This window comes from Castor canadensis, chromosome 4, assembly GCF_047511655.1.
Source record: "Castor canadensis chromosome 4, mCasCan1.hap1v2, whole genome shotgun sequence".
NCBI lineage: Eukaryota > Metazoa > Chordata > Mammalia > Rodentia > Castoridae > Castor > Castor canadensis.
The window spans coordinates 134,717,705-134,732,914 of record NC_133389.1 but is presented as its reverse complement, the minus strand read 5'-3'; the positions used below and the strand labels follow the sequence as shown (position 1 = coordinate 134,732,914).

The following is a 15,210-nucleotide window of genomic DNA, read 5'->3' as shown; positions in this document are numbered from 1 at the left end:
ATGTCTCCCAAACTTTAGGAAATGGGACTGTATATGAATGTAAAACTGAAGACCCAAAGAAGATGAAATGCAGACATAGTATAAATATAGGAGATAACTATAATTAGTGGAGAAGTCTAGTAGTCTACTAGAAGAAAAATCTAAAACAATGTCTACAAATTGCTTATAATGGCTGACACACTGGAATGGAAACTGCAGATATTCCTTACTTTTCATCAGCAAGAAAATTCCTTACCACATTGACATGTCCCTATCACATTTTTGCTGCAACAGTAATCAAAATATTAAGCAGAGAAAAAGGATTTACTTTAAAAAGAGGACACAGAATTAAATGACTATATGGAATTCAAGATGTGGGTATTAGTAACAAATGAGAGCAAAAGTTATTTACAAGAAGCATGTCACACAAAATAAAAAGCACAATTAGAAAATTTCTATTTCAAAGTAAAGATAAATTTTCATAATTTTTCCTGTTCTCACCATGATGAATTTCATATTCCTTGGTTCCTTGTCCTTTAAATACTGCTAAACATGGCTGAAAAACATAGAGGTCACTACAGATGTTTGGTGCAGAGGAGCAGTCAAACCTTCCAACCTAGGAAGGAGAAAGAGAAAGTGAACTTAATAAAAACATAAAGTCTTATTCAATTTTAAATATTCTTAATCCCAAAATAACACCGCTCTAAGGACTTAATTTCTGAAAAGTATCTAATGGGTTATAAAAATAAAAAAAAATTCATTTACATTTAATGCTGAATTCAATTTAGTTAAAGAATACTTCCTAGAGAGTTAAAAAGCCTAAAAGGAAATTTCCAAGAAAATGTGAAGTTCTTTAAAAATATGTAGGATATATTTAATCTTGGGATACAGGACAGGTAACTTTGTAAGTGAGACACTTGAAAAAAATCACATAAACCTGTCTCCACACAGTGTGAAAGAAAACAGCTGGACTTTAGCTGTGACTAAAGTGGTATAGCACTTGCTTTGCAAGCATAAGAATCCCAAGTTCAAACTCCAGTCCCACAAAAAAACTCACAAAAAACAAAAAAGCATAAATAAAAATAGGTAAATGATAAATAAAAAAAAAGTAACATTATAAGACAGAGAATCAAGTAAAAAATAAAAAAGACGGGCAAATGTCTCATCAGAAAAAAGAAAATGTGCCAGGGATATAAACAAAAAAACTAGAGAAATATGATCTATGATAATAATCATTTAAAAATCTTTTTTTTTAATTCCAAACATACTGAAAAGCAAATAAATGAAAGTGAAGATTGTTAATAAATTACTTTTAGCCTACCAGAATAGTGAAGATTATAAAGAAAGATACGTGGTTGGTAAATGTGAAGAGATACCCATATGGTATGAGATTACAAATTGATAGAAACTTTCTGGAGGACTCTAGTAGTGAGGATAAAAAACCCTTAATAAATAAAGTAGAGTCAATTTCTCCCCCCAGAGTTGGAATGACAAGCATGTATCGCCATGCCCAGATTTTTTTTTCTTTTAAATTGGTTGACATGGGGTCTTGCTAACTGTTTGCCCATGCTGACTTGAACTGTGATCTTCCCAATCTCTGCCTTCTGAGTAGCTAGGATTATAGGCATGAACCACCGCACGTTCAGCCCCAAAATTCTTAATACTAAGGAAATAACTAGACAAAACCTGCACTGTCTGACATGAAAAATGGAAGTAACTTAAAAATTGGTAAGATAAGATTTGTAAACAATTATGATGTAACCACATAGTAAAATACTAATTAGCCTTTAGGGAATGATGAAAATGTGTGTGTGTGTTTTAAATGGAAAGTTTACAAAACTGCATATAGTGAATTAATTTTGATTAAAAAGGAGACATATAAAGGCAGTATAATCACAGCACTTGGGAGCCTGAGGCAGGAGGATCCACAGTTTGAAGCTATTTGGTGAAATATTAAGACCCTGTCTCAAAATTAAAAACACAACCAAAAACATGTAAATTTGCATGTGTATTCATTACAGTGATCATTATAGTATGTGTGCATGTGCAAACATAAGCACCTGCCCACATATACACACAGACATTCCTAAAATGTTTAAAAGGTTATATAGTAAATATTTAACATGGTTATCAACAGTACTGAGAGTATAGGTGTTTTTGTTGATAACTATTTTAATTCTTTTTTTTCATTTATATATCCTTATTTTTAAACAATGAGCAAGAATTACTTCAAAAAAGAATTAAGAATTTAAAAAAGGAAAGAGTAGTTTGGCATGCAAGACATCTGGAGTTTGGAAATTGTTATTCTTGTCATTCATATAAGAAGAAAAAGTTGAGCAAATCAGAATGCAACAACTCTCTCAAGCCCATCAGAGAACTAGAGTCACAGGGAACACTGCTGCCCCCCAAACTGAAGACACATATGGATAAAAAAAATTATATTAGAGTAGAAGCCCAGGACCAGAAAATTCTGTGGCACCCAGTGCTGGGATCACACAGATAGTTGTCTCATAATCAACTTACTGATTTTTATTACATAGGATTAAACAATATGAGCAGAAGGATCCAAGATAGCTGAATAGGGGTGCCCTGTGCTGTTATAGAGAAGAACCAGGGCAACAAAGGAATGACTACATTTTTGAGGACAGCAACTGAAGAAGAATAATGGAACTCACCAAGGGAGTAACAGGAACCCTAAATGGCACAGATGGTAGCACAGAGAGAGGAACAAAGCATACTCAACTATGACCCTGGTTTCCTGAAAGCACAGTTTTCACTGGTTTAAGACCCAGCCTGTGTGGGGTCCATGTAACTGCTTTGTTGCAGAGAAGGGACTCATATTGGACTCCCCCACCAACCTGTAGAGCCCCAACAACTACTATATGACAGAGCCACTGCTAAAATACATCCTGCTCTATGGGCCAGTAGGCAGTTTCCTCATTGCAGCTGCTGCCATCAGAAACCACAGCACCTCTGAGTTTTGTGTTGCAGGGCCTGAGGACATGCCCTAGCACAGTCTGTACCCTCAACGACAGCAGTGCTACTGCTAGTCTATGCTGCCACTGATGCTCAACTCTTGGGGCTTGTGATCATGTACCTCTGGAAGCACACTACCCTCCAAAATCACCTGCAATCTAGACCACAGAGGTGCTTGCAGACACTTCTGACATTGATCAGGTGCAGGCCACATATCACACTGTTGTGCTCACTCAGAACCAAAGCCTAAGTACCTAGCAAACTGACACCTTATGTCCCATGTAAACAAAGGACTTTCCCAACAAAGGCTAATCCACAAAAATGAACAAGGCAACTGCTACACTAGAAATATAGACATAAATGTAGAGACACAAAAAGAAAGCAAGACACTTCCAAAGAAACATAATTCCTCAGAAACAACCCAATGTAAAGGAAATCTATTAAATGCCTGACAAGAAATTAAAAACAATGATCCCAAGCAAGCTCAGCAAAACACAAGAGACTACAGATGGACAATTCAATGAAATGAGTAAAATAATTCATGATCTGAGTGAGAAATTTAACACAAATATACATCATTAAAAAAGAGCCAAACAAATCCTGAAGCAAAAGAATCCAGACAGTGAGATAAAAGTTTCAACAGGCTAGACTAAGTAGAAGGATAGATTTCTGAATCTGAAGACAGGTCTTTTGAAATAACCCAGTCAGACCACAGTTGGAGATATCTTAATATCTGACTTCACTGACTTCAAAACGTATTACAAAGCTATAGTAACCAAAATGTTTGGTATTGGCATAAAACCTGACAAATAGATCAAGGAGACAGAAAACAGAACCCAGAAACTAATACATATATATACAGTCAGTTCATTTTCATCACTGGTGCCAAGAACATACATTGAGGAGAAGATGGTTTCCTTAATAAATGATGCTGGGAAAACTGGATGTACATGTACAGGAGAATGGAACTAGATCCCTATCTCTCACTACATACAAAACCAACCCAAAATGGATCAAGGACCTAAATGTAAAATCTGAAAACTATGAAACTACTAGGGTAAAAGGATAAACACTTTAAGTCATTGGTATTGGAAGAAATAATTTTGGATAAGACTCTAAAAGCACAGACAAAAGTAAAAAAAGACAAATGGGATATGAAATTAAGAAGCTTATTTACAGCAAAGGAAATAACAGAATGAAGAGACAACCTATAGAATGAGAGCAAATATGTGCAAGCTATTCATCCAACAAGGAATTAATATTCAGAATACATAAGGAACACAAGTCAGTAGCAAAAGGCCAAATCTGATTTAAAAATAGGAAAATGATCTGAATAGACATTTCTGAAAGATAAATACAAATAAATGACCAACTGGTATATATGAATAACGCTTGCTAGCACTAATCACCAGAGACATGCAACAAGATATCACCTTACTCCAGTCAGAATGGGTTTTTAACAAAAAGAATAAAAACAACCAATGCTGATGAGGATATAGAGAAAGGGGACTCTTACACTGTTGGCAAAAATGTAAATTAGTAGACCCATTATGGAGAACAGTATGTAGATTCCTCAAAAAACTAAACATAGAATTACCATATAATTCCTCAGTCCCACTACTAGGTATATATCCAAAGGAAATGAAATTATTGCATCAAAGAGGTACCTGAAACTCCCAAGTTCAATGCAGCACTATTCACAACAACTAAGATATAGAATACAACTGTAGTATTCAGGAACAGATGAATGATAAAGATATCATTCGTATGTTATCTTTACATATACAACAGAATATTATTCAGACATAAAAAAGACTGAAATCCTTTCATTTGCAGTAACATGGATGGAACTAGAGGACAGCATGTTAAGTGAAATAAGATGAGGCAAAAAACAAATCTTGAATGGTTTCACTCATTTGTGGAAGTTAAAATTTGGTTTTATAGAAGAGAACAGGATAGTACTGGTGACTAGGAAAAGGAGGGAGAAGAGAGAGAGGCTAGATAATGGGTACCAAAACACAGTTAATTAGGAAGTAGTAGTACCAGTGTTTCATAACAAGGTAGTGTAACTATGGACTATAACAATTTAGTATATTTCAAAATATCTAGTAGAAGATGAGTCTAAAGGTTTCTAACACACAGAAATAATAAACCCTTGAGGAAGCACCCTGATTTGATCATTACACACTGTATACATTTATGGAACTATTGTACTGTACCCATTAAGTATGTACAAATAATATATCAATTTAAAAAGTAAAAAAATTTATATTGAAGTGATATTTTGGATGTGTTAGGTTAAATAAAACATGTATTTATTTAAAAAAGGGGAAGATGCTCTTCTACAGTATGTATTCCTGAAAAAGTTATGATAGATCCCTCAGATGCCAAAAGAAAAGAAAATTCACTATTTTTAGATGTCAATTTTTAATAGGAAAAAGAAAAGAGAAAACAAGAAAATACAACCCAAGACTAAAAGCACTTATGGGATTTTTATGTTAATTAAAATTTAATTATATGTATTAGAGTAATAAGGAAGCACACTAATAGAAGGCTAGGCAAAATTCATTTTTTTTTCTTACTTGAATATGATCATTTTTCAGTAGCGCTTTCAGTTTTTTCAACTCAGGATCATTTGAATTGTCATTTTTTCCAAAATCAAAAAATAAGAGCCAGCGATGATGCGCCAAACGATCCTTAAAAGTGACAGGAAAAGCAATGTAAAAGACAGGAAACTAAGACTTTTAATCTTTATTTCTTTCATTTGAAGTTAGATTTAGTTACCCTACCCATAAAATCAAAATACTACCTAAAATTAAAACTCATTTGTACTCTTTATTCTATGGTTTGCTGGAAATAATGCAATGTAAATTAATTATAGGATATTATAAGGGGTAAGTCACTGAGTTATAAAATCTTAAAACTTTATGAGTGTGGCCAAAACAATATGGTTTTAACAATATATAGCCAAAAACTGGGGGTGGGGTTGGAGAAATCAGGGTTTTCAGACTTCACAAAAGATTAGGCAGCAATCTACTTAGAAAACTCTAGAATCAATTAAGTAGAATAAAGTAATTTATCACTAACCGAGCATTTCTAAACATTCTATTCACAGGCAATGTTTTTCAAATGTCAGTGAACAATACAGAGTTCTGTGAACAAGATATACAAAGTTCCAAATCACATCCCAAATTGTTCTGTGATTTAAAAAAAACAAACACAAAAGAACAAAAATCTTGCCTTTCCAGTCCTTCTTTTGAAGCCTACCTTCAGGATTGGGTAGATTTTCCAAAACTATAGAAGCACTTTGAAAGAGTAAGACCAGAATTTTAGCAATTAGAATTTAACCTAGAGTTGACTATTGTCTAATCCTTTGAAACTGCTACTTTCAGTTCTCTTTAGTAATGAACAAAACAAATCCTGACTTTAAAATGTTAAAGACTTGAAATCCTACAAACATTTATTACAATTAATAAAAACATTACCTGTAGTGTGTCTGCTGAAAGTAGTTCAAAATCTGGAAGATTATGTATTATTTCCATATATATTTCTTTAGCATCCAATGAATTAAGAAACTAGAGTAAGAGAATCATATTGTAATCTTTCTGTGCAAATATTCATTTCTTACAGTGCCCTTTTTTCAGTTTCTAAAGAGGAACTTTTAAGAAAACAATTAGAGGTTAAACAGTCCTTCAAACTATTACAAATGTTTTTGTGTTTTAAAAGTACCCCAAACATATTTTGGCAATTAAGAAAAATATTGTGTAATGGGATGTTTTTTAAAAAAGGAATTCATTAAGTGTTTCCTTAAACTGGAATTTTCTGTGATAATCCTCTCAGTAATTTGGAATGACCTCTAAATTATCATGAAAATATTCTATTTGCAGTTTAATTTTAATGCTAACCATTATAGAATGCCAATGCTTTACACATTCTTTAAAATTTTGATTCTAAAATATCTGATGAGGGGCTGGCGGAGTGGCTCAAGTGATAGAGTGTCTGCCTAGCAAGTGTGAAGCCCTGAGTTCAAACCCCAGTACAGCAAAAAAAAAAATTTCTAAAATATTTGATGATCTACACACTTTATATTGCAACCAGTAACTTAGATTAGAAGTTATGAACTTATTAAGTAATTAAGAACTTATAGCTGGAAAATTGGAAGGAATATTATACTTATTATAGAGGTTTTTAGAAATGTAACCTCCACCAAACAAACCACATAGGAGGTTTCAGAGGAAAATTACACATTTGCATCTATTTCATGTATACATGTGTGTGAATGCAATTTATATACTTAGTATATGTTTATATACATACAGCAGGTCACACACACACACACACACACACCCAGAACACTTCTAGACACTTGGCATACATCTACAAACAATTCCAAACTTAAAATTTAATGCAGAAGAAAAACAATGATGAGTAAAAAATGGAAGAGTGTGTTATAAACTGCTAAGCATGGTGGTAGCAACGGAGGTAAATTATGAAACATTTTAAAGATAGAGCCATACATTTTCTTGATGAACTGGTTATAGGGTATGAGAAAAAAAGAAATCAAGAAAGACTCCAGGATATTTGTTCTGAGAAATAAAGGATGGAGCTTTCATCAACTGAAACTGGGAAAAACTGTGAGTGAAGGAGATTTATGGAAAAATATTAGCAATATAGTTATAGGTAATTAAACCTGAGACATTGGCTAATACAGAGGAGGTGTTGTACAGGCAGTAGTAAGTGTGTGTATGTGTGTGTAATATTTCTGGATAGAAGGGCAGAGGTCTGAGACACAGATGTAAACTGAGTTATCGGCACGATGCCACACCTGGACAAATACAAAAACGCAGATCTTAAAGGGTATTTATTAAGATTTGATGGTGGCTGTCTACGAGTGACTTAATTTAAATACATTTCTGTACTGTATATAAATTTCTGAAATGAGTAGTTTTAGCATCCAAAAAAGAATTTAAAACAAAAATTACGAAGTCTCTTTTCTGAGTCTTTGGGATTCCTAAGGGATCTATCCAATATTCCACTGTTATTTACCTCAGCAATATGACAACCAGGTGGAGTTTCAGCTTGCCATCATAAAGATAGAGAAGTGAACTGCGTATGATTTCCAAACATGGTATTCCCACAAGCTGCTTTTTAAAAAAGCCAAATCTATGAATGATCTATATTTTTATCATTAGAAAATAAACAATTAAATGGAAACCAATGAAAGCATATGGTATAAATGTTCTTTCACTTAACCTAGGAATGTATTTCATACCTTTGGAGTTTAAAAGTGTAATGGTTTTAAATACGTCAATATAAGTTTAAAATTTCATTATAATAGAATTTACAAACTCAAATATATATTAAAAGAATTCCAAAAATTAAATATTTGTGCCAAGTAATGAAATGTTCAGAACCAAATTATGTACATGATTCATTTCCTTTCTTATTGCTTACAAAATATTACTTTTGAATGTATATGTACATACACATTTATACGTATATGTAAAGAAATTTCCTTAAAAAGTTTTTCATACCAAAATACTATTTTTTTCTTTGTTGTTTAAAGTGGCTCCAGGAGGAAAATAAGCAGTAGTACTTGTTGTAATATCTAAACTTTTACAAAGGTTGTCCTGGGTGGCACAATCCATCCATCCTACATTAACAAGACCATCCTAAAATGAAAATAAATAAAAAACATGTTGTAAATGGAAGAAAAGTTAAAAAAAAATTAGCTTTACTTAGCTAAAAATCATACCTTTATAATAAAGCTTTTTAAAATTAATTTTTTAAAATGTTTTTAAACATTTTATTAGCATATAATGACTGCACAGGGAAATACATTGTGATATTTACATATGTGCTTATAATATATCTTAATTAATTTTTCCCCTCCGTCTGTCTCCCTTGTCTCCCCTCCCCTTCTTAGAATAATTTCAACAAGTTTTATTCTTCTATTTTCATATATGAATATAAAATACCCAACTTTCTTGATACTAAACATCTACTTATTTACAATTCTTCATGCAAGTCTACAAAATAGACTACAAAATAACTATAATAGAAAGCAGGCTATTCAATAATCTTTCAGGTTAAAAAAAATCAAATGACTTGTGTAAGACTTATAATTAAAATTGCACTTTTATCAGATATTGTGTGTGCCTACAATACATATTTAAATGAGCACCTTGTCTGTTTTCACCCATTGGTGGTTGAGTTCCTTTAATTAGCTATAAAAATCCTGTATGAATTCAAGTTCAGCCTGGGCTACATAGTAAATTCAAGGTAAGAGTGCAAAACTGTCTTAAAAACAAAGCAAAAGGAAAGGTACATTTCTTAGGACCTCAAGTTATTGAAAAAAGGTTTTGGACTGGGAAGGATGGTAAACACAGAGCTAACACATTTAATTGTGATCCCAGAAAGAAAAAAGAGAAATTATGGGACATAACCACTGAAGTAGCAGCTCAGAGGTTTCTACAATTTTTGAAAGTTATTAACCTGTAGATTAGAGAAGTGTAATAAACATTAAGGCACAATAAATAGGGAAATCATAACAGAACTTCAGAAAAATAAAAGACAAACACTTTGAATGTAGAAAAGATAAATCTTGACCTAGATGGTTTTATATGGATACATACATATATAAAAATTAAGTTGTACATGTAAGCTGTATTGACTTAGGTTGGGGATGTCACTAGTGGTAGATACTTGCCTAGCACGTGCAAGGCTCTGGGTTTAATCCCCCAAATCACAAACAACACATGCATTTATACTGCACGAGAGATATAACTAAATAAAAGAAGAAGAAGAAAAGCCATATGGCTTTTAAAAAAAAAAATATGACAACAAAGTTTTGGAGGTAGTAAAGGAATTTGTGTCCTAGGGCTCTTGCCTTATCTAGGAAATGGATGTATCAGAGAGACATGTTTTAATCTCTTTGGTAGCCACTAAAGAAAAAAGGATAAAAGAATGGGTAACTAAGGAGCTAGTGTAGGAAAAATGGAATTTATGAGCTTACTTGATTAAGACAAAAAGGAAAGATAAGTGGAACAAACAGAAAACTAATGAGATGGTAAATCTATCAGGAATAATATTAAATAGAAATAGAAAAAGTTAAATAATAATAACTAGATAAAACACTGGACCTAACTGTATGGTGATTGACGATTAACACACCTCAAATATAAGAATATAGCAAGGTTGACAGCAAAGAATGTAAAAAAAAGCTGGGCATAGTGGCAAATGCCTGTAATCGCAGTGCTCAGGAGGGACTGTGAGTTCAAAGAAAGTTTCATAATAAGATCCTGTCTCAAAACAAAAGAATAAAGAAGAAAAAAGGTGTATCATGCCAACATTAACCAAAGGCCAAGTTAGCATAGTCGTATTCATATTAAGGCAGACTTAAAGGCAAGAGGCATGACAACAGTTATTTCATCAGGGTAGAGACCCAAATTATTAAGAAAATATAACAATTCTAAGCTAGTTTCTACATAATGACAAAGGCTTAAAATATGTAAAGATAAAGTTGACAGAACTAAAGGGAGAAAGAGAAATATCCACAAAAATGGAGGAATTAAAACACTTCCTTCAGTTACTGATCGAAGGGCAGACAATGAAATTAAGATCTAGATTTGAATGACATAGTTAATAAACTTGGCCCAACTAATTTTATGAACTTCAAAATTTACTTTTTCAAATGCACACTAATATTTACAAAAAATCATCTTACAATGGGCTATGAAATAAGACTCAACAACCCTAAAAAAAACCGACGCCATGTTCACTACCCATGGTGAATTAAGGTAGTCAACAATAACAAAAGAAAACCACAAAAACTGAAAAAATTCCCCCCATGCTTGGACATTAAATACAGTACTAAATCTGTGATTCAAAGAAAACAAAATGAAAGGTAAGAAAATATTTTGAATTGATAATAAAAATGCTACATATCAAAACATAGGATGTAGCTAAAGCTATATTCAGTAATTTGTAGTTTAAATTCATCTATGAAAAAGGAAAGCTAACTATTAATTGCCTAAACATACACTTCAACAATTTAAGAGAGTAAATTAAACCCCAAGAAAGGAGAAGGAAGGAAATAAAGCATACAAATCAATGAAGTGGAAAATAGAAAAGATGGTAAAGCTTGATAAAGCCCTCTTGAGACTAAAAATACATGATCTAAAAAACTGCTTTCTGAAAGTAAAAGCAGACACCACTAAAGATCCTACAGATAACAACAACAAAAAAAGGTTCACAGAAATGGGAGGATATTATACACAACTGTATAGAAATAACATTTAAAATTTTAGTTGAAAGGACAAAGGTGTAGAAGAGCAGAATTTACCAAACGAAGGAAGTAGAAAAATCCTTAACTATGAATGTAAAGAAAAATCTAAGCACAGATGGCTTCCCTGATGGGATTCTACCTCCTCTTGCCTCCAGTTATTTGAGGGTGAAATAATACCAACAATATAGAAACTGTTTCCAAAGACTGAAAAAAAAAGACACTGATGCTCAGACCTTACCTTCACAAATTTTAACTGATCTGGGGGAGACCTGCCTAGTTCTAGTATTTTAACATTTTTAAAGATCCTCAAGTGATTTTAAACCATTAGCCTAAGCACAGAGGTAAATAAGTGAAGGGAATAAAACACAAGAATACTAAGTTAGTAGGTTTGATATTAGATAAAACAATTTCTGCAAAAAAAAAAAAAATCCATAATGCACAGAGGGAAAAAATAATAGCTACCAAGGGATATAATGATAATGAATATACTACTGTTAGCAATCTGTCAAAATACAGTCATGTGCTGTATAAGCACATCTTGGCCAACAACAGACTGTATGTATGACCATGCTCTAATAAAATTATAATGGAGCTGAAAAATTCCTATCACTTAGTCAATGTACAGCTAAAGAAGAGGTTAGAGAAAATTGAAACTGCAGGCAAAGAAGAAAAAAGAACCCCAAGAGAATTCAGTGAAAGGTTTAGTAACACATCTTGCAGACTTTAATAAGCTCTTTAAGAGGTCTGAAAACATGAATTCTAACATGGACCCTATTAGTTTCCACTAATAGGGATATTTGTGGTGCACTGTCTACTTACAAGTAAAATCTATGATTATAAAAAGAAAACAAACCAAGCCAACCATGATGGACCTATTTCTGTGAAGTTTATAAACTTTATATATGCACCAACTCCTCAAGAAGAGCCTCAGGCGGGACCTTCAGGAGGGATCCAGTAGGCATAGCTATCACAGACGACCACTGGAATAATCTTCTAGTGGGACAAGATGTGGAAGTAGAAGGCAGTTATACTGATGAGTCTGACTCTGAGTAGGTCTAGTGAATGTGTGTATTTGTGCTTTAGCTTTTTTAAAAAAAAATCTAGAAGTTTCAGTAATCTGGGTTAATTTATTATTGAAGAAAATTTGTTTTTCATAAACCTAGTATAGCCTAACTGTACAGTGTTTATAAAGAATACAGTACTGTACAGTAATATCCTCACATTCACTTAACACCAATGACTGGCTCACCAAGAGCATCTTTCAGTCCTGTAAGCTCCATGTAGGGTAAGTACTCTATACAGCTGTATCTTTTTTTTTTTTTTTTTAAATCTTCTATACCATACTTTTACTGTTTAAAATTTTTTCTGTCTAGATACACAAATACTTGTTACTATGTTTTCAGTACAGTAACAGTTTTGTAGCCTAGGAGCTGTCATATAGGCTAGGTATAAAGCAGGTTAGACCCATGTAGTTTTGTCTTAGTATATTCTATGATGTTCATACAAGGACAAAATTGCCTAATAACATGTTTCTCAGAACATATCCCTATATTTAAGTGACAAGTGACTATACAAATAAGGGAGTAACAGAAATACAAATCAACAGTTGTAGTTAGAGGTTTTAGTATGCCCAAATCAGAAATTATAGATCAAATAGTACAAAATAAATGCAGATATGAACATGATTAATTTTATCTAATAGATACAAAAATTACATCTAACATACACAGAAAACTTATTTACTTTTTTATGGGGTTTGAACTAAGGGCTTCACACTTGCAAAGCAGACACTCTCTCGAGCCATGCCTCCAATCCATTTTTCTCTTTTTAGAGATAGGGTCTAGTGAACTATCTTCCCGGTCTGGACTTGGACTGTAATCCTCCTGATCTCAGCATCCCAAGTTGCTAGAGTTATAGGTGTGAGCCACCAGCACCCAGCAAAAACTTTTTTTTGACCTCACCTAGAACTTTCCCAATTTTTACAATTGAAAAAAATCCCAATCCATCAAGGAAGCTTCAACAACATTAAAGAATCAACATCATAGAGACCATATTCCCCGACCATAACATAATGTGAGCAAAATAAGTAATTTTTGGTAATGTCAAAAATGCTACACAAAACTAGAAGAATTTGTAACAATAAATTACAGAATATTTAGAAATGAATGACAATTAGAGCATCACATTTCAAAGCTTATGGAACACAACTAATTATTTAGAGAGAAACAGCTATGAACGTTTATGAGCAATTAAAAAAATCACAAATAAGTGAAGTAAAATTGGAGTCAATGTCTAGATGTGCTTCATTACAAGGTGATGCAGTTTTAGAGAGGTGATGGATGCTTACCAACATGCCACTAAGCCTGAGTTGTGTCTGTGAGGCCAAACAATCTGAAGGGGGAAAAACTTTGTTAGTTTTTTTTCACTTTTTTTTTTTAACTCAGGGCTTCATACTTGCAAATCAGGTGCTCTACTGCTTGAGCCACACCTCCCTGTGTCAGCTTTATTAAGACTCTTTCTTATGCCTGTCCCCCAAATTATCATGTTGACTCCAAGACAGTTAACTGAGCTGTCCTGGTAAATACTGAAACTGGGTGTCAGAACATACACAGGTTAACATTTCTCTGTCTCTTGCTCTTTCATTCCCTACCCTTAATTTCTCAGGAGTTCTAGCCACAGAGAAAAGAAGCATATATTTCTTTAGAGTTTTACTCTCAAATCTCTCTCTTCCTATTAACAATTTCCTTTATCCAACAGATCTCATGATTTGGAAGAAATAAAATGTAATGGATCTCTCTGATAAAGATATGTAAAAAATCCTCAAAATACAATAAAATCTTGAAATAGATTATTATTTTTATGAAAGTTCTTCAAATACTAATGCTAGGATACAATGAGGTAAGATTTGGCAGACCCTACAGACATAGGCAAAACCAATTTACCCTGGGTAAAATAAAGGGACATAAGAAAGTTTAAAAAGTCTGTTCATCTGTGGATGAACAGACATATGGGTATTAAGCTCGAACGAGATAAAACTCTGGTTAAAAAAAGACTTAAGTTTAAGACTAGTTTTGCTCAAAAGTGTTTTCTTCCTGACAAAGGTCTTACAGAATGGGCTGAGTGGCTAATTTTAATTAGGAGGCAATACGTTCCTAACACAGCAGCATAAGGGTTAAGAGGTCAACTGTGGGTAAAAGATCCATGTAGGGATTATACATGAGAAAGTATTAGTGATTTCTTTTTTTTTTTTGAATGAAAAGATATTTTATTTTGGTTGCATTTTTTTTTTCCTTTTTCTTTTATTATTCATATGTGCATACAAGGCTTGGTTCATTTCTCCCCTCTGCCCCCACCCCCTCCCTTACCACCCACTCCGCCCCCTCCCTCTCCCCCCCCAATACCCAGCAGAAACTATTTTGCCCTTTTATTTCTAATTTTGTTGTAGAGAGAGTATAAGCAATAATAGGAAGGAACAAGGGTTTTTGCTGGTTGAGATAAGGATAGCTATATAGGGTATTGACTCACATTGATTTCCTGTGCGTGGGTGTTACCTTCTAGGTTAATTCTTCTTGAACTAACCTTTTCTCTAGTACCTGGTCCCGTTTTCCTATTGGCCTCAGTTGCTTTAAGGTATCTGCTTTAGTTTCTCTGCGTTAAGGGCAACAAATGCTAGCTAGTTTTTTAGGTGTCTTACCTATCCTCACCCCTCCCTTGTGTGCTCTCGCTTTTATCATGTGCTCATAGTCCAATCCCCTTGTTGTGTTTACCCTTGATCTAATGTCTACATATGAGGGAGAACATACGATTTTTGGTCTTTTGGGCCAGGCTAACCTCACTCAGAATGATGTTCTCCAATTCTATCCATTTACCAGAGAATGATAACATGATTTCATAGTATTTTATAACACTGGGATCAATTTTAAACTGATCTCATTGAAAACAGCTTACATTTTATAGTTTGCTATGTA

The 15,210-nt window shown here is 33.3% G+C and overlaps 1 protein-coding gene across 4 annotated transcripts in view; it reads right to left on the bottom strand.

Moving 5' to 3' along the window:
* Dnajc10 (DnaJ heat shock protein family (Hsp40) member C10) overlaps positions 1 to 15,210 on the bottom strand; it is a 61,846-nt gene that overhangs the window by 31,224 nt on the left and 15,412 nt on the right. For 2 of the 4 annotated variants that reach the window (XM_074071223.1, XM_074071225.1), the window contains exons 9-13: positions 13,590 to 13,633; positions 8,490 to 8,627; positions 6,441 to 6,530; positions 5,538 to 5,651; positions 481 to 595 (exon numbers count right to left, since the gene is read on the bottom strand). In XM_074071223.1, the coding sequence (XP_073927324.1) occupies positions 481 to 595; positions 5,538 to 5,651; positions 6,441 to 6,530; positions 8,490 to 8,627; positions 13,590 to 13,633 (501 nt within the window). The remainder of the gene's footprint in view (positions 1 to 480; positions 596 to 5,537; positions 5,652 to 6,440; positions 6,531 to 8,489; positions 8,628 to 13,589; positions 13,634 to 15,210) is intronic. The other 2 variants (XM_074071226.1, XM_074071227.1) reach the window with 2 other exon arrangements.